The 26581-nt window shown below is 41.0% G+C and overlaps 1 protein-coding gene across 1 annotated transcript in view; it reads right to left on the reverse strand.

The window, feature by feature from the left end:
* Plch1 (phospholipase C eta 1) overlaps nucleotides 1-26581 on the reverse strand; it is a 193449-nt gene that overhangs the window by 71316 nt on the left and 95552 nt on the right. Inside the window, exons 3-4 of the mRNA XM_055596877.1 lie at nucleotides 5577-5723; nucleotides 2969-3212 (exon numbers count right to left, since the gene is read on the reverse strand). Coding sequence (XP_055452852.1) covers nucleotides 2969-3212; nucleotides 5577-5723 — 391 coding nt within the window. The remainder of the gene's footprint in view (nucleotides 1-2968; nucleotides 3213-5576; nucleotides 5724-26581) is intronic.

Raw genomic sequence — 26581 nt, forward strand, 5'->3', positions numbered from 1 at the left:
CTGAAGGCTCTGAGATATTAGAGTGGGTTCTAATTAACTGGGTGCAGATCACAGCTCTGAAGGCTCTGAGATATTAGAGTGGGTTCTAATTAACTGGGTGCAGATCACAGCTTCCAGAACTGAATGCTTCCCCTGTGACCACTGTTTTTCTTTGTTTCATACAGAACCTCGACTATATGAATATATCCAGGAGTCATGCTCTTATCAGGGTCAGCTACTGAAGGGAAAGGGGAGAATCTTAGACTTAATCCAGCTATCCTCAGAGTGCATGTCTGAGTATCTCTGATGAAATTCTCCAGGTTTCACACCTTATCTGTGTGAGGCAGGATGATCATATACTGGACTTACATAGCATGTATAGTGATAAGACAACATATCATTATAGGCTAATTACAAAATAGATACGGAAACTCATGTGCTCTCTTACATCTGACATGAGAGAAACATGTAAGGTAATAAAGCAGCAGGATCCTTTGAGTTTTTGCTACTTTGCTTTGAAAAATATACTCATTCTACATTACACTGGATGTAGTAAAAATCACTATAATTTTTAAAAAATTGGCTGTTTTTAGTGCTCAGATTTAGCTCCTAATATGACAAATATCAATATATACTTCATGTTGCCGAAGCACCATGGCAGTCTTTAAGCAGGAATGGGCCTACAGTGGGAATCCTGGCCAATGATGAGAGTTATCTTCTAGAAAGGCCTTTTCATTTCTTCTTCTCTCTCTCATTTGTAAGGTAAAACACTGTTCCCCTGGGCAGACTGTTTGGTATTGCCACCTGAAGATGCTGCACCTCCTTTGACCAAGGGGAAGCCAACCAGCTGGGGGACCAAGCTACATGTTAGGGATGCAGATCTGGGTCTTTGGTGACATCACTAAGCCACTGAATTAACCCCACCCTGGAACTCGTGAAGAGAGCACATTGCTCCCAAAAGCACCATCAATATAGCTTTTGATGTTTGTTCCAGAAAGTGTTCCCACTGTTCAATACTGTTGCTTTCTTGGGTTTTCTTATCTGTTCCACTTTATCAAACGTCAAACCAACAGACTGAGGCAGAGATAGCCCCATGTTTTCAACCCATTCAAGAATCCCACTTGTACTCATCTGCTTTCTATGAATAGAGATGAAAACCTTGTGGCTCGTCAGCTTAGCCTTCATGCTTTTGAAGTCCCTTCCCTTCTGTTTCAACAATATCCCATGTGGGAATCTATATAGATGAGTATCAGTTTCTCCTCACTCCTGCATATGATAATGATTATGTGGTGGTGATAGTGGTGGAGGTAGTGGTGGTAAGAAGAAAAATGGCACCAGGATGTGACATTCTCTCTTACAAAGACTTTGACATATTATATTTAAGACCGTTGAAAACATGAAGAAAAAAAAAAAAAAACAGACCTGGACTACCAAATACCCTCACTTTCAGGCAGGGAAACTGAGGTCAGAAAGACTACAGAACATGATCAACTCTACCCAGCAGGAAGCTATCTAACAACCAAGTGCATTAATTATTTATCTCCTGATCAGGGTAGGACCATAGGAACAGGCTTCATCAAGAATCAGAAGGATGGCAAAATACCTTCATTGAGGTAATAATGACACAAATGTTTGGAGAGTAACCAACTGCTTTCTAATGGGATTTGAGCCCCACTCTACAAGGTAAAACTCATGCTTGGTAGTGAAAACTAGGCAAAGAACTTGTGGCCGCCCTAGGGAAGAACCTAGTACTATTATTCTGCTAAATGAAAATGGTACTAAATTTTCTCCAGGATGCTTGTCTTTATAGATTAGTACACATCTCAGCCCCAATCAGAGAAGCTTCTTTTTGCAGTAGATGGACATTAAAACAGAGATCCACAACTGGTCAAAGCATGGAGAAGGTGATTATTTGGTATTAAATGGGACACCCAAACCGCATCCTCATCCCCCAAGCCTCCACTCTCATTTCAGGAGCTTGTGAAACAGTGTTCTCCAGACATGACAGGGTGATTACACACATGAATTCACAATGGCTGTGACTGAACACACAAGTCCTGCACAACATAAAGCCAGCCAAAATTCAAGCACAAATGAGGAAGGACTTACTGAGTCTGACCCTGAATAGAAAAGCTATTGGCAACTGATGTCTATGGGAGGAAAGAACATTAGACTTCTTCAGTTGTGGCCCTGATAAGTAGCCCATGTACCAGTGGATAGCCCTACACTTAATACTTAGTACTTAGTACTCAATACCTAGTACTTAACAGCATCACAAAATGGGCTCATTTTAAAAAAGAGTTTGTCTGAGGATGGAGTAGGGAGAGATGGAAAGAAGGAAATAGTTAATCAAACAGTAAACAGTACAAACTATAGTTTTTAAATTTAAAAGAAAGGGGAGGTGGACCAGATGGAGACTCATTTCTCAGTCACTTTACAGAGGGTACATGTAATAAGAAGCAGTCTCTTCCTCCACAGTGTTAACCATTCAGCGTCCATGCTGTTAGTTCAAAAGAAGACAGCTGAGAGGTACCTGGTATGCAGGACACAATTAGAACCCAAAAAGTACTTGTTAAACTAAACCAAATTTATGACATGCCAGGATTTTCTACAATCCAAATTAGTGCTCCCCCAAGGACAGCTGATGAACCCTCCACCATAAAAATACAATCACGTCTAATAGGGGACCCCTCAGATTGTGGAGCTACAGTCCATTTCTTCAGAATTCTGTTCCTGATTTCACACATGTCCATGCCTCCATGGCTTTATTTATTCATGCCCTGGGAATGAGAGCAAAAAGGAGAGAGGACAGTTCAAGAGACAGAAAAACAGACAGCAAGGAGACACACCAGACTTCAAAATATGGGAAGAAGCAAAGTGCTATTTAAACTTACTTTGTGAATACACATGCATGCATGCACACACACACATATACATGCACCCCTGGGCACACACAGACAATGCAGACATGCAGTTCAAGGAAGGATATTGGTCATGGGTCCTCTGCCTTTTGGCAAGGGAGTCTTCATCACTGATGCCAGCCATCAGATATTTGAGGCCCGTGATCCAGGTGCGTGCCTCCTCCGGGTTGGAGGTAATGAGGTCCAGTGACTCCATGTGGTTGCCATGGTAGATGGTGAAACAGCAGCTGGGATCAAAGTTCCCCTCGGCCTGTCTGTGAAATATTTCAGACTGCCTGCCCTCTGTGACTTTGTAGATGGAGTCAATAAGTACTGTAAGGGAAGTGAGACACAGAGTTATAGGGCAGGTGAAAATGTTTATCTAATAATTAAGAAACGAGAAATGCAAAACCATTTTAAAAGAGAAAAGGTATCATTGTCTGTAAGAATGCTTTTAAAGATCAAATGTGCAAAACTGGCCTCAAAGGAGACTTCCTAACAATTTATCTCTGGGAGCATTCTTGACAATGTTTTCCCAAGGCAATCATTAATATAGTATGATGAGATTTATAGGAAAGAAACAATGGTGCCTATTAGGGCAAGAAGACTGGTAGAAAAGGTGGCTAATAAATACTACAAATTTATTTCATGTGTTTACATAGGGAAATATACAAAAACATTTACAATCAGATGTTATTTTGCAGAATATATAAGATGGTTAGAAAATTAAAAGAAAGTAGCACAGATTAATGTGACTCCCTTGGGAAATGTAGAGGCAGTGCAGCTTAGAAATATGGGAAGGAACAAGGTAGATCACCAGAGGAGGGGCCAAGATAGACAGAAACACCAGGCCCACTGCTAGGATGCTGTCTTAAAATGCTCAGGAGGCAGAATAGTGAGAGGTATAGTTGGAGAGATAGACAAAGGCTAGGCCTTACAGAAGCTGGGAAAACAGGCAGAGAATTACATTATTCGGGAAGCCTAACAGAGAGACAATTAAGAATTGTAACAGAGAAGTATTTGTCCGTGTTTTTTGTCCAAGTATTTGTCCACTATTTTTTGTCCATGTGGGATGTTTATTTTAAAGAAAGAATCTGAAATGTTCCATAACCTACTAACTGCCATCTACCCTATCCATTTTTCTGCCCCAAGGTCCAGGTCCTGGTTGCACCTCGGTATCAAGTCATTCCCTGCATGACTCACAGGGAAATCAACTGATGTTCAGCCCCAGGAAAAGTCCTGGCAGATCTAAGCCAATGGAAGGAGGAGGAAAAGAAGGGAGAGGAGGAGAAAGAGATAGTCCCTATCTATTTTTTCATTTTTATTTTGTGGCTCAGAGTAGCTGAAGTCTTGTTACTATTGCCTTGATTGCAATGTCAGCACCAGAGACAGAGCCTAGAGCAATGCAGAGAATAAAATAAAAAACAAAATTTCTCATGCCTGGTCTCAAGTTTCCTGTTAAAGGGCGTAAGATAGTTATGTTTAATGTAAGATTATACTTTAGAAAAATTCTTCTGTTTCTGATGGAGACAGAAGAGCCTAGTAAAAATGAAGGTGCATTAGGAGGCACTGGAAAAGGCTACCAGAAAAGTACAGAGATTTTCAACCAGTAACATTAATGTGAAACCAGAAGGAATGAGCAGATGAGAGCGACTACAGGGGATTCAACACAAACTTGGTGCTAAATCCAGAAGGTATGACAGTTACAGTGCCAGCAGGCTTGATTAAGAGACACCCAGATACCAGGAACAACATCATTGCTGAGCATGTCTAGGAGAGTTAATACGAAAGAAACTGGCATTTGAATAAATGGCCTGAATAAGAAAGAGCCATGCTCACCCAGTGGGAGTGATCATTATCCAATCGGCAACAGCCCAGAGGGAACAAAAAGGCAGGAAATAAAAGGAAACTTTCTCCCTCCTGGAGCTAGTACAGTCATCTCCTTCTGCCCAAGTGATAACAAAATTTTGTGGTCTTGAGCCCTTGGACTATGGGATTTGAATGTACAGCACCAAGGGAGCTCAGGCCTTCACCCTAGAACTGACTGTCACCCTGTCCCCTCCCTTGGCTGCAGTCCCTGAGACGTAGGCTGAGCCACGCCACTCAGTTCTGTTGCTCTCCAGCAGGCACTGGGCAACATAGATGATGACGCTGCTTAACCTCCGTAAACACATGAGTCATTTCCCCTGCTAAATCTCATCTACCTGTGTCTACCCAGGTAGTTATCTATCGACGTGTTCTGTTTCTCTAGAGCAATTCTGGTCAGAGAGATAGCTCAAGTGGGAGGAAGAAACTTGAACCGTTTAAAAACTGTTTTTAATTCATGAATCAGTTGATTGCTTGGAAGATAGCAACAGACTTTAAAGTCCATTGGATTTCTAATATTCCTTACCTTTTTTTAGGAAAAAGTCTCAAGCTATGAAACCTGATATCCTAAATAAAAAATAAAACACGATGTATCTCCAACATAAGGGAAATATTAGCATTTTAATATTTGTGGACAAGAAAGCCTTCACGGATTTCCATTCCCCAAAGATCATGGTTTATTTATTGTTTTATACTCAACAGACCCCAAAACTTGCAAAAGTATGACAGTTCCACAATCACAAAGCTTCCACAGAGCGTACTCCATACTTCCCATGTTTTACCATGCAAAACTATGTCAATCAGAGGTAAGAATTCAAAGGTTGGTTTTACTTTTTGCCTTCTCACTCTTCCGAGAGGGTCGCCATCGGAGGCGGGTCCGGTGCTCATCCAGGTAGAAGAGGCGAACGAGCCCTTTGGTGCCACGCTTCAGCTTGATCATCTGTGTCCCGGACTGCATTACACTCATGCATCTTTCAACTGCAAGAGAGGAGAGCACAGTCAGCTGCGGCTGCGCACAACGCAAGTGCATGCCGACAAGCGGAGCTCACAGTCAAGGGAACTTCTGATTCGTTCCGAGACCCCAAGGATCAGCCGACACATGTGGCAGAGGTAAACTGAGAAGAGACTTGCCAAAGAATAGATTCATCAAGCTTAATTAAGACAGCAAAAAGCCTTATGATAAAAAGTAAAATCTTACTGTAACCTAGGTTGTCCTAGAACTCCCTATAGAGCTCATGGTGGTCCTAAAGTCACAGAGACCCTCTTTCCTCAGGCTGCTAAGTCCTAGGATCACACACAGAAGTCAGCCAGTGGGCTTGAATAATAATTATGGTTGTCGCCATCATTTTCAGTGCAAGGGCCTTGTTCATGTTAAGTGAACACTCTACCATTGAGTTAAAACCCTGGCTCTTTCCAAAATAAATTCTATCTCCAGATAAATAATGTATTGCTATCGCACAAATCTACCTTTTGTTTTTTTTTTCTGTCTGTCTGTCTGTATAAGCCTAATGATAGCTTGACACCTGGATTTATATTTCTAAAGAAAGTTTTCAAACATGAAATCTTGTGAGTTTTAATACAACCAGATGTATAAATACAACCAATGAAAGCGCTTTAAAATGCAACCCAAAGAAACAGGATTATCACAAGACCCTTTGTTAATCAGCTGGCCGCTGATTCCATGTGCGTTCGCGTTATAGTTTTGTGGGTTTGGTAAGTTGAATACATGTTTTAGGTAGGTGGAAAACACATTTTCACAATTATTAGTGCGTGTAAGCTGCTGAGATTTTTTTCCATCTAGAGGAAAACTTGATAAGTGAATTTAGGTAGTATCTAATCACTTTCTGTCCATACTCAAGCTCTTATTTACACCTGCTGTGCCCTAAGATCAATTTCCCCGGAAGCAAACATATGTTCATTTATCCATTTCCCCCGGCTCAGCAAGGCTGTCCAAGTTTTTCTTTAGAAACACTCCTCGCAGATTTTGTCCATCTTTGGTAGCTTGTCAATCACCCCATCCAGGAATGGCCACCTAACTTAAGCTTAGAGCAAATGGACTTTCTCCAAAAACACTCGAACCTTGAGTGGATGATTGACTAAAATGGCCTGGGTCATTTCGACAACTACGCTCTAAAGTGTGGCCCTGGTTGGTCTCCCCAAGAGGCCACAGCTGGCACATTTCTTGCTGTAAGAATGACAAGGGCCTACAGCATCCTCCGACTTCTGCAAGTTTTCCGATATCCTTCGAAATATTCCTTTTCATCGTATCAGCCAGAAACAGACTAATTGACATATCTAGCTGAGTCCTTGCCTTATCAAGCAGGTGCTGTGAGAAGCAGATTATTTTAAATGATAGGCAAACTTCAGCAATGTCAAACCTGAGCGCTTGGGGGTAGAGAGTAGAGAGTCTTTACTGGGAAAAATGATCTAATTCAACAGTTTTGGTACATTCAACATGTACAGGATCCCCATTAAAGGTAATGTCAACATACCCACCTTAACCTAGTGGAATCACACCTAGAAAGAATCAGAATCTAGGAAGAATAACACAAAATTATAGTTGGGGGATTCAATGGTGGGAGGAGATGCAGTAATAAAAACAATGTTTAAGAAAGCTGGACATGGAGATACAGCTCGGAACACAGGGTCCTGAATACTTCCTCAAAGACAGAGAAGAATGAAGGGAGCGGAGAAGAATACGAGAAAGAAAAGGAAAACAAACACAGAAACTTAAACTGCATGCCACAGAACAAAACAAAAAACCTGGGGTTTGCGTTCACAAAAGTCAGTGAGGTCTACCTCTCAGCAAGAGCCATTTATCGTAACATTGAAAGCTAAAAAACTGAATTGTTTTTTTGTTTTTGTTTTGTTGTTTTTTTTTTTTTTTTACTCTTCAAGATTTTTATTTTTAGTATTTAACTGGTTATACACATATTTCTGACCTGGCTTTCGATTTAAGCCCTGAAACAAGGTTTGTATAAGAAGCCAGTTCCACTCAGGAGCCACTATCAACACAAAGCCAAGTTACAACATTTATATCATAGCTGGCATCTGAAGAAAAGATATACCAAAGGAAAGAAAAGATATTAATCTAGAAATGTTAAGAAATTCAAGCCACACAAAACTCAAAAACTATTAAAAATTTTAATAGCATTTCTGTACCCACCTGTGTTGGGACTAGAAAATGCAATTAAATCTGTATTGATAAAATAATTCACTTATTTAGCATGTTTACCTAATTGTATCAATATGGCACCCCTGAAAATCTAATGTTCTTTTATCAATGAGGTACTTTGCTAGTTAGGAAACCAAAAGCCAATTCTGCTGCCTCCCAAGAGCAGCCATCTTCAGTAATTTGCTCAGTAGTGAGTTGCAGCTAACCCCTTGCTTATTTACATGTCATGATTTGATACATTTTTCAATTCATCTGTGTGTTCCTCTGGCAGTAGTAATGGACTGTAAAGCTACCTCACAGTGAAAAATGATGATACCTGCACAAAAGAAGACTGCATGACAACATTTCAGGTAGAAGAACATATTTTTAAATTACTGGGACGTGTAACACCGGCTTTTGTTTTGCTGGAGGAGACATGCCCCAGCATGAAGACCTGGTAATATTGCCTTAGCTCTAGGGTTTTTCAGAAAGCATGTGAGGAAGGGTATTGACTAAAGAACTCACCTCACATTTTGGCTCATGTTCTGCAAGCTTTCAGTTTATTTAGCCAGGTGACTGTGGTAGTGTGGACAGAAGGGGCCACATGGTTGAAGGCAAGGTTCTGAAACAACCTCTGGCTTTGGGTATAGAGAGAATGGCGTTTCTGTTAGTGAGTGTCTCTACAGTACCATAGATCTTTGGCTGGGACTTTTGGATTTTACCTCGGTTCACAAGCTGACCACTTCACACCAGGAATTCAAGATAGCTTCAACACACCTACCTTAACCTAGTGGCATCAAGAAGGAATCACACAAGAGAAGTGAGCTTTTCAGAGAACTCAAGATAGAGCCATCAAGTCAAAGCAACCAGCACAGACTGAGAAGTGTGGAAGTCACTGACAGCAGTGACACTGAGCACAGATCATGTCCTAAATAGAGGTTCCTGGAAGAAAGTCCTATCCTGAGCACAGAGCTATCATGAAACAAAGCAAAGACAGAGGAGGCATTTCCTTTAACCATCCAAATTTCACCATTTCGAAACACTCAGGAAGATGTTTATTAACCTTATTTAGAACTATAGCTGTGAACCTCGGTGGCATCTGCCCTAAGATGAACTGCAACACCGCTCTGTCACCTACTGCTCTGGCATATGACGTCACTAAGCTGCTTATGTGCCTCGGGCCACCTTCTTTATACGATGTATAGTCATAACATTTGCCTCTCAAACTATGATGAGGACCAAATGAGCCGAATTGTGAGAGCAGTTCTGGAAACACTGCCTGCACATTATAAACACAGCAAGTGGAAACCTTCATTTGAAGTGTGAACGTTTCGTGTCCTAACTCTCAACATGAGGGTATTTGGAGATGGGGGCTTTAAGAGACCATTGGGCAGATGAGCTCTTGGGAGTAATGGAATTTGTGTTCTCCAAAGAAGAGTGCTTTCCCTTCATCTCTTTCCATCCCTCCTCATCACTCCTTCCCTTTCTCTCTGTCATAGAAAAGAGACTGCTGGCCAGCCAGGAAAAGAACCTTGCCATGTAGCTAATTTGTGGAAACATTTCTTTACTACAGAGAGCCTTGTAAGTTAAGGTAACTTACTAAACCCACAAGGCCTTTTTCCCCCAAGTAATATGTGCAGAAAATCATCATCATCATCATCATCATCATCACCACCACCACAGGGAAGAGAAGTGGCCAGCATGTTGTTCTGGTTGATCTGGTGATAACTGCTTTTTGAGTCCTCAGCCACGCTGGGTGAACTTTTCAGTGAATCAGCTGCCTTTGAGTCACTAATACTCCTGAAACTAACCTCAATAAACACATTGGTTCGCCACGCTACATTTATTTCAAAGTGTTTCTTTGTTCTGTTATCAGTGCCCTATCTGTGATGGACAGATGTCTGTTGACATCTCCCAAGGAAATGTCATACAAAATCTCACCAGGAACTTATCAGTTCATCTTAGACTTTGCAGCTCCAGCCCTGTAAGAAATAAGGCTCTGTGCTTTAAGCCATTTAGTCTGTGGTATTTTGTTACAGTCTCTGAGCTAAAGCATAATCAACTATCTTTAAAATATTTCAACACAAAGGTCATGACAGAATTAAAACAGCAACACTGTGCACGCCATAGAAAAGTAGACTAGGCCCAGGGAGAAGTGAGGTCTTGGACAGCATCAATGAAGACTTAGTGGCAGGAAAGGGTCAAGAGTATCCAACCTTTGGCAGAGGAACTCAGAAGACAGTTGGCAGATAAGGTCTTCTGCATGCTGGGTAAAAACACTAGGTTATAGGATATGGGGTGGTGGTAGAGTGAGATTTTGATTCATTGGCAACAGTCATCAGCTATTCATGAGCGAAAAATTAGCCAGATTCAGACAGAATTCAATTCAGAAGTCTGTCTCTTTAGATGTAGAAAACACATTGTTTAAACCAGAGTAAAAATTCAATTTAATTTAATTACTACACCAATCTCACACCTAACAGTGAGCACTGCCTGGGTATCTGACTCAGTGCCCACTACTATCTTCGTACCACTTAGTTGCTATTGTATAGGTGAGACATACACATACACACCACAAAGTGAGTGAAAGAGGGCTCGTGTGGTAAAGCCTTGGTTGCCAGTATCTAACAATAACTGGGGTGACTGGTGGAACCTATGAGAGGAGAGGCCCAGCAGGTCATTGAAGTCATGCCCCTGATGTGGTCTGTAGGTCTCCATCTCTTCCTTTACACTACACTTCATGACTTGTGATGGGTGCAGCTTTGCTCTGCTGCATGTGGCTGCCATGACACATCCCAGGCCCAAATCAATGAGCCAACCAACCATGGGCTGACACCCCCAAACCTGTCTGTGAAGGTTATCCCCACCACCTTTGGAGAATGTTTGTCTTCTGCACTCACTGCCCCTTCTTTCCCCCTCCCTTTCTGTCCTAAAAGGGGACCGCTGTGGCTGTGCCAACTCCACACACAGGAAAAGCACTAGGGTTCAAGAGCAGAGTCCATTACTTCAGCTAACAAATATACCTTTCCCCTTAGCAATTATTACCCAAATAAACGCAACATCTGGAAAGCTGAATTTACTCTCTCAATAAGGGGTGTACTGGCTTAGTCTGTTGTTCATTTAGCTTTGCATTTACCTGCTCAGCCTTGGATATCCCATAAGCTAAGGATTCATGTCATCTGCTGTGGTGGACCTACACATATAAGGTACTTGCCCATATAAGTCTGAATAACATAAGACTTAAAATGCTTGTGTATCTGCTCTCTGCTGCCTCCCTAATTGCTCCCTATCACGAGAATAGTAATTTGATTAATTAAATGGAAGAAATGGTCCAGTGAAATCTAAGAGACATGGAGTCCATCTCTGTTTTCCTCAAACCTGACAGGTGCAAAGCTAAGCAATTAAGAAACACTCAGTCATTACTTGTAACACATCACTGTGAGCAAAAGTTACCAAGAATGAAGACAAACTACTCCCCCATTATGAAAATTCTGTGTGTGTGGCATAAGCCAATCTTCATGCTCTGCTCTTGGTACAGATGGGGTACAACAGTTACTACCCTTCTTAAAAGTCGATTTCCACTCATGCTATGTTGAAAGAGGATTTAAAAGACTTTGGGAAGGGGGCAGGAGAGATGGCTCAGAATTAAGAGCACTTGCTGCTTGCTCTTCCTGAGGACCTAAGTTTGGATCCTGGCACCCATGTCAGGCAGCTCATAACTGGAGCCAATGGCTCCAGTACCAAGTACCAAGATCCTGTTCTGGTTTCTGAAGGCACATGAACACATGCCGCTGACACACTACACATACATAAAAATAAAATAGATCATAAAGAAAGACAGAATGAAAAAAGGAGAGAAAGGGGTAAGAGGGAGGGGGAGAAGTAGCAAGAGAATGAACAAAAAGAAGGGAAGGGAAGCAAGAGAAAGGAAAGAAAGAAAGGTTTCACTAAAGGTAAATGAGAGCTGCAGCCTCCCTGAATATACTTACAGTGCTGAGACTCCCCACAAATGGCTGCAGAGAGACTATAAATTTAGGCAGCTCCCAATGTATGCTAAAATCCCTTTGATCCTACACAGTACAGCTTTAGTCTGCTTAGGAAACAAGTTTGTTTGACTACAATCCAGGAACATGCAAGAATATTGAAAGAAAAATGCCTGCAGTTCCTTGCAACAGGAACACTTTTATCTGCTAAATTCCATACGCATAAATTTCCTATTCCAGTTGTAATCCATTTGGCACCTTGCTTTTGCATTTGTATCATAAAGCAGTTTTCCACATTTCTACAGACTCTAAAATTGTCATCTTAACGGCTGCCTACCAGTTGCATAAATATTTAAAGAGCAGAACATATGAGTTGAGGATTATCTGAACTTTATTACATAATTAAGAGTTTTTAAACTCATAACAAAGTCTCAGCTATAAAATGAAAAGCATAATAATCTTTTAAAGCATTAAATAAATCCTGGATGGAACAATTAGTTTAAAATATACAGCATATCCCTAAGGGTTATTAATTCTCCAAATCCCACAGCAGAAGGTGCTATAAATATGTAAGTAAATAAACACATACTACTTCTAGCCGTGTGTGGTGGTGCATGACTGTAGCCCCAGCAATTGGGCCTCATGGTAAGACTCTGTCTTGAACAATAATAAATATTCCATTTGTACTGCCTATATCATACCCCTCCCCCCACGGCTTAGAGGCTTTCATGGAAGAGGAGGTAGGAAGACTGTAAGAGCCAAGGGTAAAGTGACATCAAGGAAATAGTGTTTAGCAGACACAACACGGCAGTTTCACACATGTACTCACAGTAACTGTGAAAGCATGCACAAGACCTGCACAAGCTACACAAAATTCCAGAAGAGGGAGCCACGAAATCCTGCCTCTAGCCTAGGAGCTACTGGCATTTGAGACTTAGTTTTCTTTAGCGGTGTGACTTCCTGTATGTTAACCACACTTTAGGGCAGGCACCACACCCAAGAGTAGTATAGTAGGCTCCTACAAACTGGACTCAAAGGGTTAGTGAGGTGGAGGGTGGCTGCAGGAGGAGTTGGGGGAAGGGAATGAACATGATCAAAATACACAGTATGAGATTCTCAAAGAATAAAAACATTACTTTAAAAAAAAAACCCAAATGTGATTGGTGTGAAGTAAAACATTAGAGGGCTGCAGAAGTGGGGAGCCTCCGCTGTTCGAGCATATGCCTGGTGGGGTGCTGGGCAAGGGTAGGGGCTTACAAAAATGAAGCCTATATGAAAAAGCTATGTGGGAACCTATGATCTTGTACCTCAACTAAAGATATATAGTAACAGGAGAAGACAAAACACATTATGAAACAACAGGAGGAGATACTGGGAACGGGGCAAAAGAAGGAATGAGAAGCGGATTGACTGAACATAAAGATGTATAAAGAAACCTTATGAAAACTCACTAGTCTGCAAGCTAATTGAAAACATTTTTTTAAAAGAAGTTTGAACAGTGGTACCCCACATGGGTGAACAATGCTGTTCTCAGATGGCATGAATTATAAATGAAAAAAGTCTAAGTTCCAGGCATGGGCTGGCTACCTTCTACAAATTATTGGTTGAGGGGCGGTTCCAGGGGCAACCAAAAAAACACTAAAGACACCACAGGATACAGAAAAATCAATCTGGAACGAGGCAGAAGTCTCTCTCCCTGCTGGCTAGCTTTCATAACCCTAGAAGACACTATGTAGGATCCTCATGGAAAGAAAGACATAACTGGTCTTACCTAGCACTTGACCTTCATGCCACAGTTTGGACCTGCAACGTTAAAGGTACTCACCAGTGCAATGGTGGCAAGACAGTTCATGGGGGTAACCAATGGTGGTCTTGGCTAGATTTGAGTGTTACTCCGCAAAACGGAAACAATGCTTGATACCATAAATGTGGCCAAAATCCTGAGTGAGAGAGGTTGTAGATCTTACCTGGTGGTGGGGTAGAGTGGGGTATTTACTGCTGTTTTGCTAAGTACTATGTTGTCAAAATGCCTTCTGGATATTTATGTTTATATCCATAGATTTGTGCTGCTTTCACTCTCGGTCAGAGAAATTTATTACAGTGGGTACTAGTTTACACAGAGACTCATAACTGGTCCAAGTGTTGAAAAGAAAAAACTCCGAGTGCTCAGCTGTAGATGGACTATCCATATCCAACCAACCACACCCCAAGGCTCAGAGAACATAGCAGAAAGAATTGAGAGCAAGAGGATGCGGGGGTGTACAATGAAATGTCTTCTGGACAGGACACAGCTGTTGCATTTACAAATGCCTAGCAGCTGTAATGACTCTCATACAACATAATGTCATTTAAAAGCCCAGCATGGGCCCAGATTTCCTGATTCTGTTGCTCTCCTTGGTAGAGCTCCTGTCCCCTCCAGGTCTTTCTATCTCCCCCTTCTTTCATAGGATTCCCTGTACTCTGCCCGAAGTTTGGCTATGATTCTCAGAATCTGCTTTGATACCTTGCTGTGTAGAGTCTTTCAGAGGCCCTCTGTGGTAGGCTCCTGTTCTGTTTCCTGTTTTCTCCCTCTTCTGATGTCTATCCCATTTGCCTTTCTGAGTGAGGATTGATCATCTTACCCAGGGTCCTCCTTCTTGCTTAGCTTCTTTAAGTGTACAAATTTTAGTATGTTTATTCTATATTATATGTCTAATATCCACTTATAAGTGAGTATATACTGTGTGTGTCTTTCTGCTTCTGGGATACCTCACTCAGGATGATCTTTTCTAGATCCCACCATTTGCCTGCAAATTTCATGATTTCCTTGTTTTTAATTGCTGAGTAGTATTCCATTGTGCAAATGTACCACAATTTCTGTATTCATTCCTCAGTTGAGAGACATCTGGGCTATTTCCAGGTCACACAGATCACACTAAAGTCTTCCATTGGCACTTAGGGTTAAGTGATCCTGAACAGAGGGCTTTTTGGATAAATATCATGTATATAATAGAGCACTGTGTAAAAGTATAAGACTCAAGAAATATGTTTGTATCGTTAGAGTTGTATAATATCTAATCATTGTTAGAAGAGAGAAACACAATAAGCTTAAGCTGTCTGTAAGTAAGGAAATCCAGTAGCAAAGAAGTGATCCTCTGTTGGTTCCTACATATTTAAAATTAAAATTAAGTCAGTAAGAATAGAAAGGTGAAAAAAAAGTAAATACATACTTACGCACATAGAGAAAAGTCAACATGTCTACAGCCCTATACATTTGCATGTTTATGAACTTATACATATGTCCTATCTCTGTTCTTTGCCAAAAAGCAAAGTCACCTCTGTTCCAATGGTCACCTTCAGACAAATCTGCACACACACAAGATCATGACCCTACTTCTTATAAGCAGAACACCGAACTACATTAGCAGACAGAAAATAAGCAGCAGCAACAAGAACAACAGAAATCCCAGTCTTTTGCAAGAGAATCTCTCCAGCCAAAAAGCACATGAAAAAATGAGTTGATTTCTTGCCAAGTTTCACAGTTTAGAGTAAATCTCAGTCACTGAAAGAGATTGGCTACTGAAAACAATTTCATTTCCATGCAAAAACATCCCCAAAAAGGAAAGAAAAGGGAGATTCCCTAAAGTCATTGCAAAGGAAAGAGAAGGCTTATTTGTAGAATCCTCAGCACCAACCAAAACCCTGTTCTGGCAGGGAAGGCGCTGGGCAGTGGGTTTCACGGGTACTGCAGCAGCTGCCCACAGGGAAAGGTGTCAAGAGAAGGGCAAGAGGGCTCTGTCACTAACTGGATGTGTGATTTTTACAGGAGGTCATAGAGTGGCCTTTCTTGAATTTAAAAGAGCATTTCCCTATAAAACAGCTGAGGTCTTTGTGTAAATGTTATTTTCTTTCAATCAAAATTCCAGGGTTTCTGAAAAGCTTCTAGAATGAGTATGTGGGGGTGGGGACAGGGTACTGCCATTTGGATGTCTTAGTAGAGTCTGAATTTTAAAAATGAATTTTATATATGAAATATAGTAGCTCTTCACAGGCTTCATTTTGAGAGCTAGCCCTTGTCATTCACAGGCCTTCAAGTCAAACAACCTAGGAATACCTGAATGTACAACAGCCATGAGCTCAGCTCAAGGCAAGAGTCTTCCTAGTGAACAACAAACATTGTGAAGTTCAATGATCTCCATCTGTCCTTCACCCACACACGCACACCCTGCATTGGCCTAGTCACTCCTATGGAGAAGATAAGATTGTTCTAAAGCCTTTTATAACCTAATTGGTCATCAATAATATCACAGAATTTGTCTGAAAGCCTGTATGAATGCTGCAAGTAGATAAACACGTGAGACTTAGGTCAAAAAAAGAAATTAGTAAGTAAATATTAAAATGGCATAACCTTTTTTGTTTACTTTATGAAAGCCTTTCACCTAATATTTTCCTTCTTAATTAAGTCTATTTTATATGCAGTAATTGTTCTGTTCCAAGATTTGTAGCCCTGAGAAGCAAATGAAATACTAATCAGAATTCATTACAATATAATTTTGTTACTTTTATTTAATGTTATTCCATGGGGGAAAAATAGATAAAAATTATAAACATTACATTTAGTTCTATGTAACAAGTAGAGAGTTTTCTATTTAAATACAAGATCAGAAGTGACCCAGTTATATGGTTTTTAATAAATGCCACGTTTAAAAAGAACCACAGAGCCTATTTTACCACTGTTAGGTGATACAGCATTTTTCTAGATATTTGAGGACAAAATTCTTATGCCACAATAAATACTGGCCTTTGCATATAAAGAAAATTACCATCTAACAACATTGATTCATCTTTCTCACACTTACTGTGTACAAATACCACAGAGAGACATTCTTGAATACTCAAGCCACAGCGCATACCAATCAAATCAGCATCTCCTGGGATAGGCCTGAGCATCTGATATGTTTGCAGGCTGCATTAAGCTTTGTAGAGTTCTGCTGTGCATCCAGAGTTATGTGCTGTATCACTTATTCCTTATGAAACCTCAATGATGTTAGTAGAGGTCAGCCCCTCCATTAGCAATAGCGGAAACAAACTCTAAGTCCTGAAGAACTTGTCTGACGTCATAAAGCCAAGAAACATCCGTGACAAAGGCTGCAGTCAGGTCACTTGAGTCCCACAATGGTGGTCCTTCCTTTGCACCACATAGAACACCTACTTTGAAGACCACTATACCACCAACTGGCTAATGACTGTCCAGTTTCTCCAGCAGTATTGTTCCAATATCTGACTTCCTAGAGGAAAGGGGGTTTAATAGCATTCCATAACACTCAAGGCGCAGCTTTTATATATTAAAGGATGGTAGCTGTAGTAGTTTAAATGTTCCCCATAAACTCACATATCTGAAAACTTGGTCCCTAGCTGGTGGCACTATGTGGGGGGTTTAGAGAGATCTCTCCAGTTGCTACTCCAGCTGCCATGCCTGCCACTTTCCTGCCTTGATGTACACTTGTCTCTCTAGAACCATACGCCCAAACTAACTCTTCTATAATTTGTCTTATTAATACAGTATTGTTATCACCTTATAGACATGATGAGATAAAGTATGTAAACATTACAAACAGCATGGGGGTGAGATGAGGAGAAAAGCACAGTGAGTAATATGGCGTGTACTAAATGTGATGACTTACGCCTATAATTCCAGTCACTTAGGAGAATGAGGCTAGAAGATGGTAAGATTAAGATGAACCTGTGCTACATAGGGAGACCCTAACTTAGGTAAGAGAAAGAAAAATGACTTCAGTAGGAGAGGATAACTGTGGACACCTGAGGACAGAGGATCCGAGCCTGACTTCTGAGGAACAGAGAATGCTTAATGTCTTCTTTGCTCTCTGGCTCTCTGCACACTTCTTTCTCCACAGTTAAATTCTGCCAGTGGCAGCTGTGATTATTTTAAGTTTACTATAAGAACTCTGTCACCGTATTTAAAAGTTCGTTACACCTAGAAGCTGGAGAGAGCCTATCAGTTAAGAGCATTGGTGGCTCTTCCAGAGGACACAAGTCTAATTCCCAGTACCCATGTGTCAGCCATCAGCAAGTACAGTTCCTGGGAATCAAAAGCCCTATTCTGGCCGCTGTAAGCACTGCATGCATGTTTCACATGGACATATTCACAGGCAAAAGACATAAAGTATTTAAAAATTTTTAAATGTTTGTTGAGACATGGAGCCGAGGCTTTCTCGGAGACCATGATGAAAAGACAAAGGAAGACTAGTTCTGTGTCTTAGCCCAGGGGCAGACTTGGCAAGGTATAGTCTAGGGCTTGCGTCTCCAAGAAGGTAAGGTTTCAATTCAATTGGATTTTTCCCCATGAGGAGAAAGAGGTTTTCAGGCCCAAGGCATCTGTTCATGATCCCTGACACCCTTGAGATGTCCTGAGCTCTCCTGCTAATTGTATGACAGCCCCATTGTAGGACAGATTTCCACAGACTCTGCCCCTATTGCCCCAACAATATAAGATGTTGTCAGATGTAGCACATAGGCAGCTCAGTCTCCATGCGGGGGGGGGGGGTTCCCTAGTAAGGGGGGCAGGGGCAGTCACTGACATGAACTTGGTTGACTGCTCTTTGATCATCTCCGCCTGGGGAGGTGGCTTTAGTAGGCCACAGAGAAAAAGGATGCAAATAGTCCTCATGAGACCTGATAGGCTAGGGTCAGATAGAAGGGGAGAAGGACCTCCCCTATCAGTAGACTAGGGGAGGAACATGAGGGTGAAGAGAGAGGGAGGGTGGACCTGGGAGGAGATGAAGGAAAAGGCTACAGCTGAGATATAAAGTGAATAAATTGTAATAAATAATAAATAAAAATAAAAATAAAAATAATGGGAAAAAGATGTTGTACTTCTTAATACTCTTGTTTGACGTAAGACACATAACCTGTACAAGAACTCCTGAGCTCACTTGTTTTCTTGATCCCTGATATCCTGGCCCTTTCTCCTGAGGATCCTGTCACTGAAGAATGACATGCTGGTCCAAGTCAATGTTTAATTACAAAAAGGCATTTGACTTGGGCTAGGTAAATGGCTTAACTGTCTGCTGCATAAGCATGAGAATCTGAGTTCATACCTTTGGCATCCTCATAAAAAACAAAGAACCAAACAAAACCTGTAACCCTACCATCGGGGAGACAGAGACAAGAAGGCAAGAAAATCTTAGAGGCTCACTGGCTAGCCAGTCATTGAAGGAATTTTCCTTCAGTATAAAGTGTCCTTGCCCACCTCTTTTGACTAATTTAGGTTGAAAGTTTATTTTTTTTTAATATTAGAATGGCAACTCCTGCTTGCTTCTTGGTTCAATTTGCTTGGAAAACTGCCTTCCAGCCCTTTACTCTCAGGTAATATCTATCGTTGTGACTTAGGTGTGTTTCTTGTATGCAATAGATTATTGCAGTGAGGGACCTTGTGTCAAACGAATAAGGTGGAGTGCAACAGAGGGGAATCTCTCTACTGACATATACACATATATACAACATATACACAAGCAGCTGTACCTGTACATACATACATACACACACAGATGCACATACATAGAAATGTACCGCATATACATGCAACAAGTAAACACTGAATGAAATTTTGAGAATTTAAAATTTTTCTTAACTGAAAGCCAGTATGGTGCTTTGAATAGGAATGGCCCCAATAGATTTGAATGGCTCCTAGATTTAAATACTTGCACACCAGTGCGGTATGGCCTTGTTGGAGGAAGTATGTCACTCGGGGTGTGCTTTGGGGTCCCAATATCTCTCTTTCTGCTGCCTGCCAATCTATAAATAGAAGTCTTAGCTACGTGTCCTGTACCATGACTTCCTGCATGTCCCCATGCTTCCTGCTTCCTGCCATGCTAAGAACAGACAAAACCTCTGAAACCATAAGCAACCCCGAATTAAATACTTTCCTTTAAAAGAGTTGCCATTTTTATTTACTTGGTCATTTCACAGAAATAGAACATTGATTAAGACAGAAGTTGGTACCAGGAACTGTGGTATTGCTATGATAGGCCTAACCATACTTTTGTTTGGAGGGATGTGGAACACTTTGGAGACTTTGGACTAGAAAAGCAATTGGACACAGCAAGTGGTCTTAATAGGTCATCCTAGCTGAAGCATGGAAGACAGTGGTGCTGAGGGTGATTTGAACTGTAGAGGTCAAGAAGTTTCCAAGGTGCTTAATATTAATGGTCTAGAAACCATTCTTGTGATATTTTGGTCAAGAATGTGGCTGTTTTTACCCTTATCTGAAAAGTCTTCCTGAGGCTAAATTGAGGAGTTTTGGATTTATAGCATTAGCAGAGGAGATTTCAAGGCAGCCTCCTGTTGACTCTGCCATGTGGTTATTAGTGGCCAGTCTTATACAGGTCTATAAAAAAAAAAAAAAGAAAAGTTTGAAAAGAAAGGAGCACCAGAAAGTATAATGGAGCTAAGTGCAGTGCTCTAGGATATTTAAAAAAAAAAAAAAAAAAGAGTTAAAAAAGAATACCTGATCATAAATGGAGTTGTGATCTCAGGGCAAGATTCCACCCAGCTAAGCTTCCCTGAAAAGCAATTAAAGAAAACCATAGGCCCTCTGGGTAGGATCCTGTCCTGTTTCCTGTTTTCTCCTTTTTCAATGTCCATCCTGTTTGTCTTTCTGAGTGAGGATTGATCATCTTACCCAGGGTCCTCCTTCTTGCTTAGCTTCTTTAGGTGTACAGATTTTCGGATGTTTATCCTATATTATTTGTCTAATATCCACTTATAAGTGAGTGTATACTGTGTGTTTCTTTCTGCTTCTGGGATACCTCACTCAGGATGATCTTTTCTAGATCCCACCATTTGCCTGCAAATTTTATGATTTCCTTGTTTTTAATTGCTGAGTAGTATTCCATTGTGTAGATGTACCACAATTTCTGTATCCATTCCTCTGTTGAGGGACGACTGGGTTGTTTCCAGCTTCTGGCTATTACTAATAAAGCTGCTACAAACATGGTTGAGCAAATGTCCTTGTTGTGTACTTGAGCATATTTTGGATATATGCCTAGGAGTGTTATAGCTTGATCTTGAGGAAGTGCTATTCCTAATTATTTGAGGAAGTGCTGGATTGATTTGCAAAACAGGACAGGAGCCTACCACAGATGGCCTCTGAAAGACTCTACCCAGCAGTATATCAAAGCAGATGCTGAGACTCATAACCAAACTTTGGGCAGAGTGCAGGGAATCTTATAAAAGAAGTGGGAGATAGTAAGACCTGGAGAGAATAGGAGATCCACAAGGAGAGCAACAGAACCAAGAAATATGGGCACAGGGGTCTTTCCTGAGACTGATACTTCAACCAAGGGCCATTCATGGAGATAACCAAGAACCCCTGCTCTCATGGAGAGAACCAAGAACCAAGATGTAGCCCATGGCAGCTCAGTCTCCAAGTGGATTCCCTAGTAAAAGACTGTCTCTGACATGAACTGATGGGCCTGCTCTTTGATCACCTCCCCCTGACGAAGGAGCAGCCTTGCCAGGCCACAGAGGACAGTGCAGCCAGTCCTGATGAGACCTGATAAGCTAGGGTGAGATGGAAGGGGAGGAGGACCTCCCCTATCAGTGGACTTGGAGAGGGGGCATGAAAGAAGATGAGGGAGGGAAGGTGGGATTGGGAGGGAATGAGGAAGGGGGCTACAGCTGGGCTACAAAGTGAATAAACTGTAATTAATATAAAAAATAAAAATTTAATTAAAAAAAAAAGAAAGGAAACCATAGGGCTGGGCCAGGTGGTGCAGGCCTTTAATTCCAGAACTCCAGAGGCAGAGGTAGGTGGCTCTGAGTTAGAAGCCAGCCTAGTCTACAGAGCAAGTCCCAGGACAGCCAAGCTTAGGCAGTGAAGGAAACCATATAAAAATAAAAAGCTTGTGAAATGTATTTAAACAATAAAGCCATTTTCCAGCCACAGTAAGCAGCAGAACGTTGGCTTTAGAGTCAAGGATACAAAAAGGGGTTATGGAATCTCCCTCCTTGAATAAGGAAAACAACTGAGGCCAGATGTGTGACGAGGGTATTCCTGCATGGAGGCCCAGAGAGGCCATTGTATGACGCTGTGAAGGTGAAGCATGGATTGCCTTGGAGATCCCAAGATGTTGGAGAAGCCAGATTTGTCAATGCCTGTCAAAGAAAGATACCAACAGGGAGTGAAACCAGCCCAAGAGAAAGAACTGTGTTGCAGTCAGCAAAGCTGAAAGGAGTTGGCAACCTGAAGAGAGCTTTAACACCAGACACGGAGATACAGAGTTTAGAGTTTACCCAGCTGGTTTTTGGTTTTACAGCCAGTATTTCCTCACTATGCTCTCTTCCCTTTTGGAATGGTATTGTATATCCTGTGCCACTCTGGGTACCAAGTATGTAATCTGCTTTTCAATTTTGACTTCACAGGGAGCTATAGTTAAGAGACTGCTATGAGGCTCAGAAAAGACTTTTATTTTATTTTATTTTATTATTTTATTTTATTATTTACACTTTATTCACTTCGTATCCCCCCATAAGCCCCTCCTCCCCTCCCAGTCCCACCCTCTCTCCCCCTTCTTCATGCATGCCCCTCCCCAAGTCCACTGATAGGGGAGGTCTTCCTCTCCTTCCTTCTCATCTTAGTCTGTCAGATCTCATCAGGAGTGGCTGCATTGTCATCTTCTGTGGCCTGGTAAGGCTGCTCCCCGCTCAGGGGGAGGTGATCAAAGAGCAGGCCAATCAGATTATGTCAGAGGCAGTCCCTGTTCCCATTACTATGGAACCCACTTGGACACTAAACTGCCATGGGGTACATCTTGTTGAGACTGTGATAGACTGTGAGGACTTTTAATGTTGGACTGAATGCATTTTGTATGTTATGGCGATAGGCCTACGGGAGCCAAGGAGTGGAATGTGGTGATTTGAATAAGAAAATGACCTCCATAAGCTCATACATTTAAATGTTTAGTCATCAGGAAATGGTACTATTGGTTGTGTGGCCTTGTTGGTGGAAGTGTGTCACTAGGAGTGGGCTTTGGGGTTTCAAATGCTCAAGCCAGGACCAGTGTCTCTCTCTTCCTGCTGCCTCTGGATCCAGATGTAAAATATTCAACCTCCTTCTCCAGCACCATGTTTGCCTACATGCCTACATGCTACCATGGTTCCCATGATGATAATGGACTAAACCTCTGAACTGTAAGCCAGCCCTAATTAAATGTTTTCCTTTATTAAATGTTTTCCTGTCATGCTCATGATGTGTCTTCATGGCAACAGAACACTGACTATGGCACCAATTACTCCCAATCTTCTCAGCTTTTCTTAAATTAGAATTTTACTTTATTCTTTAGAATTGCATACCTGTATACAATAAAATATAACATTCATCTCCCAATTCCCTCTAGCTTTCCCCATATATCTTCCTTAACATGTTCCCTTCCCAATTTATATTGTGCTAGTTTTTTTTTTTTTTAATTTTTTTCCATAACTCACTAAATTCAGTTTGGGCTACCCCATACTTACACGAGTATGGGACCGCCCACCAGAGCACGGGAAACCTACAAGTGGAACATCCTCAATATTGATTCTTTCCTCCCTAGCAGCTACCAACTGCCATAGCTCCTCTGAAAGTGGTGAATATAGGAAATAGAAGGACATAAAAGGGGTAATTAAAATTTAAACAACATGGCAATGATATGATATGAGTCACTGAAACATGGCTCTTGCTGGATATCCAGGGGACTTATGAGTCGATGAGCCAGTTAATGCTGGCTGTCCCCAGATGTCAGGGAAACCTGGAGCAAGCAGTGATATAATGTGTCACATAACCATTCCCAGCAGAATGTCACTTTTGGAGACACAGGAAGTCAAAAGTGTATTCACCTCCACTAGCCTGTTCATCTGTGTATGTGCCAGTGTCACTGATGTGCCTACCAGTGTCTGGCTGCCTGCGCCCTGAGTCTACCACCTCACAGCTTGCAGTGACCTTCCTCTTCTCCTGGCCTTGGACCTCAGCATTACAATGGGTTTGCTGAGCACCTGCCTTTCCATGGTAGGTCAGCTGTTAGCTACATCAATGGAGCTTGACTTTCCCAAAGCTAATGATCCTCAACTTGACACAATCTAGACTCACATGGGAAAAGTCTTGATGGCAAATTGTCTAGGTTAGGTTAGCCTGTGGGATTTCGAGGGATTTTTCTGATGGGTCAATGAAGGAAAAAGACGCTGAATGTGGGCAGCACAATTTCATGGGCTAGTCCCTGGGTCTGAATGAATCCCTGGGTCTGAATGAAAAGCTGAGCACTAGAACATATGCAGTAATTTGCTGCTCTCCGCTCTTGACTGCTTCGAATTCTTGTCGTCTTGACTATAGCAAGAGACTATAAACCTGGAATTGTGACCCAAATAAATCTTTTCTCTTTTAAGTTGCTTTGGTCAGGGAATTTTATTACAGCCACAGGAAAGGAAACTAAGACAACTAATGAAAACTATTCTCCTATTACTATGGAAGCCAAAAAAAAAAGCATTTGCACTAGACATACAAATAAAAATAAAAGGCTTACCATACTACACACCAATTCGAAGCTCTACACTCTTGCTTGAGTGATGGCTGGTCAAAATGCAATATTGTTAAATGTGGGTGTACATGTCTTGAGGAGATGGAGGTTGAATAGGGTCCTTTGGCAAATCCATTATTTTCCTTAATCACCTGGTAGTATTTATAAGCTAAAATGGACTACCAGCTGGCACCTCCAAAATCTACATTGTCTGCACTTGAGATATTCCTGCAGTAATTCTGAAGCCCATTTAAATTTGGGAGCCAAGTTCTAGGTACCAACACTGTCAACACTCCTCAGTCCCCTTGACTATCACGGAGTCAGCAGGAACCAACACCTTGCTGAAAGACTCAGAAGAGAACTTTACTTTGGTGGGATACCTAAACCAAGGAAGTAAAAGCCTCTATTCAGTTTCAAATGTGAACATTAGCACTACTTCCCCACTAACGAGAGGAACTACCCCAAGGGTTAACAGAGAAGCAATCCTGCCACATGTGACCCGCTAGCCACCATTTGTCTATGAGCTCACATCTCCTTGGAGGCTGCTCTGCATCTCATATTTCAGATCTTACTTGTAAATAGCTGCTAGATAGGAGTGGGACACGGTCTGCTACAGGCCCTAATGACCAGTCACCACAGTACCTGACTTTACCCACACCACACTCAAAGTCACCTCTTTGGAAATAAAAATTCCTCTTCATAATTCAAAGAGGGTACCCCACACACACTAAGCCAAGATTAAGTATTTGAGGTTATTATCGTCTGTTTCATTTCTTCAAGTCCCTGAACTCCTTTTAGTGCCTCATGTTTGTTTATACTGCATGAAATGGAAATGCTTATGTGGGTTCCAGCACAGTCATATACTCCCAAGGAGGTCTAAGTTATTAATTTCAGACCCTACTCCTTTACCTATTATGGGACTATGAAACTAAATCCTTTTGTGTTAAAAACAGGGAAAAAAAAAAAGCCCACATAAAATCTTAATTGATCTCATGCAAACTGAGCTAATTTTGCTTACAGGTGTTCTACTTCAGTATGCTTTTAAAACTCTACCAAAGAGTTGAATAACTGAAGATTGAAAAAAGAATTCATGCTGTCCCTGGGAAACAAAGCTATGCTCTCCTTTTCCCAACATTAATTGCTTTCAAACCAATGTCTCCCTACAGTTGAGGATTTCAGAGACAACCTGCTGTGCTGAAAGGAGCAAGACCTGACACCTTCCAACCACAGCTATCAGCAAATCAAGCTGAGTGGCATTAAAAGCAGACATCTTTCTACAGCAGGAAAAATGCGTGGACAAATTCCCTCATGGTTTGCCTTTTAAAACCATGTCCTAGTCCATAAAAATTTAATACCACAAAAGAATCACTGAGTAACTAAGAGTCATCACTGCCTAACTGTGGCATTTTGATTGGAGACGTTATCCCAAATCAGTGTATTGTACCACAGGACTTAAAATCATTTAAAAAAATAGTAGAACTTTCTAAAAATGGAAGACAAAAAAAAAAAAAGTCAAACTTCTTATAAGCAAAGTATGCAGATGTAATCAGAGCAGATGTTCTGTTAAGTTCTCTAAAGAGTCAATCCCAGGGGAAGGCAACACTAAATCTACTAAATCTCTCCCCCACTACATTTCTTGAGTCTTTCTGAATCCAAAAATCATCACACATACTTACACATACAATGTTCGCACGCATTTACATATTCCCAAAGGAGTACAGAAATAGCCATCTTAAAAGAATAAACAGAGCTAAGAAAGAATAAAGACAGATCTATGAGAGGTGGGCTGTGAAAACTGAAATGCGGAACTGTGAGATTTCTGAGATTTCAAATATATATAGACAAATTATATATATGGACATATTATATATAGTATATATATTTATATATATGTATATACATGTATATATGTATATATACATGTATATACATATATGTGTATATATGTATGTATATATACATACATGTATATATGTATGTACGCATATATTTATATATGTGTATATATAGTTACATATATATGTAAATATGTTATATATAATATATATAAATAACATTTATATGTATGTATATATGTCAATCTGCTATATATATAATTTGTGTGTGTGTATATATATATATATATATATATATATATATATATATATATAT

The sequence above is a fragment of the Psammomys obesus genome, unplaced genomic scaffold (assembly GCF_907164565.1).
Source record: "Psammomys obesus unplaced genomic scaffold, mPsaObe1.curated_primary_1811, whole genome shotgun sequence".
NCBI lineage: Eukaryota > Metazoa > Chordata > Mammalia > Rodentia > Muridae > Psammomys > Psammomys obesus.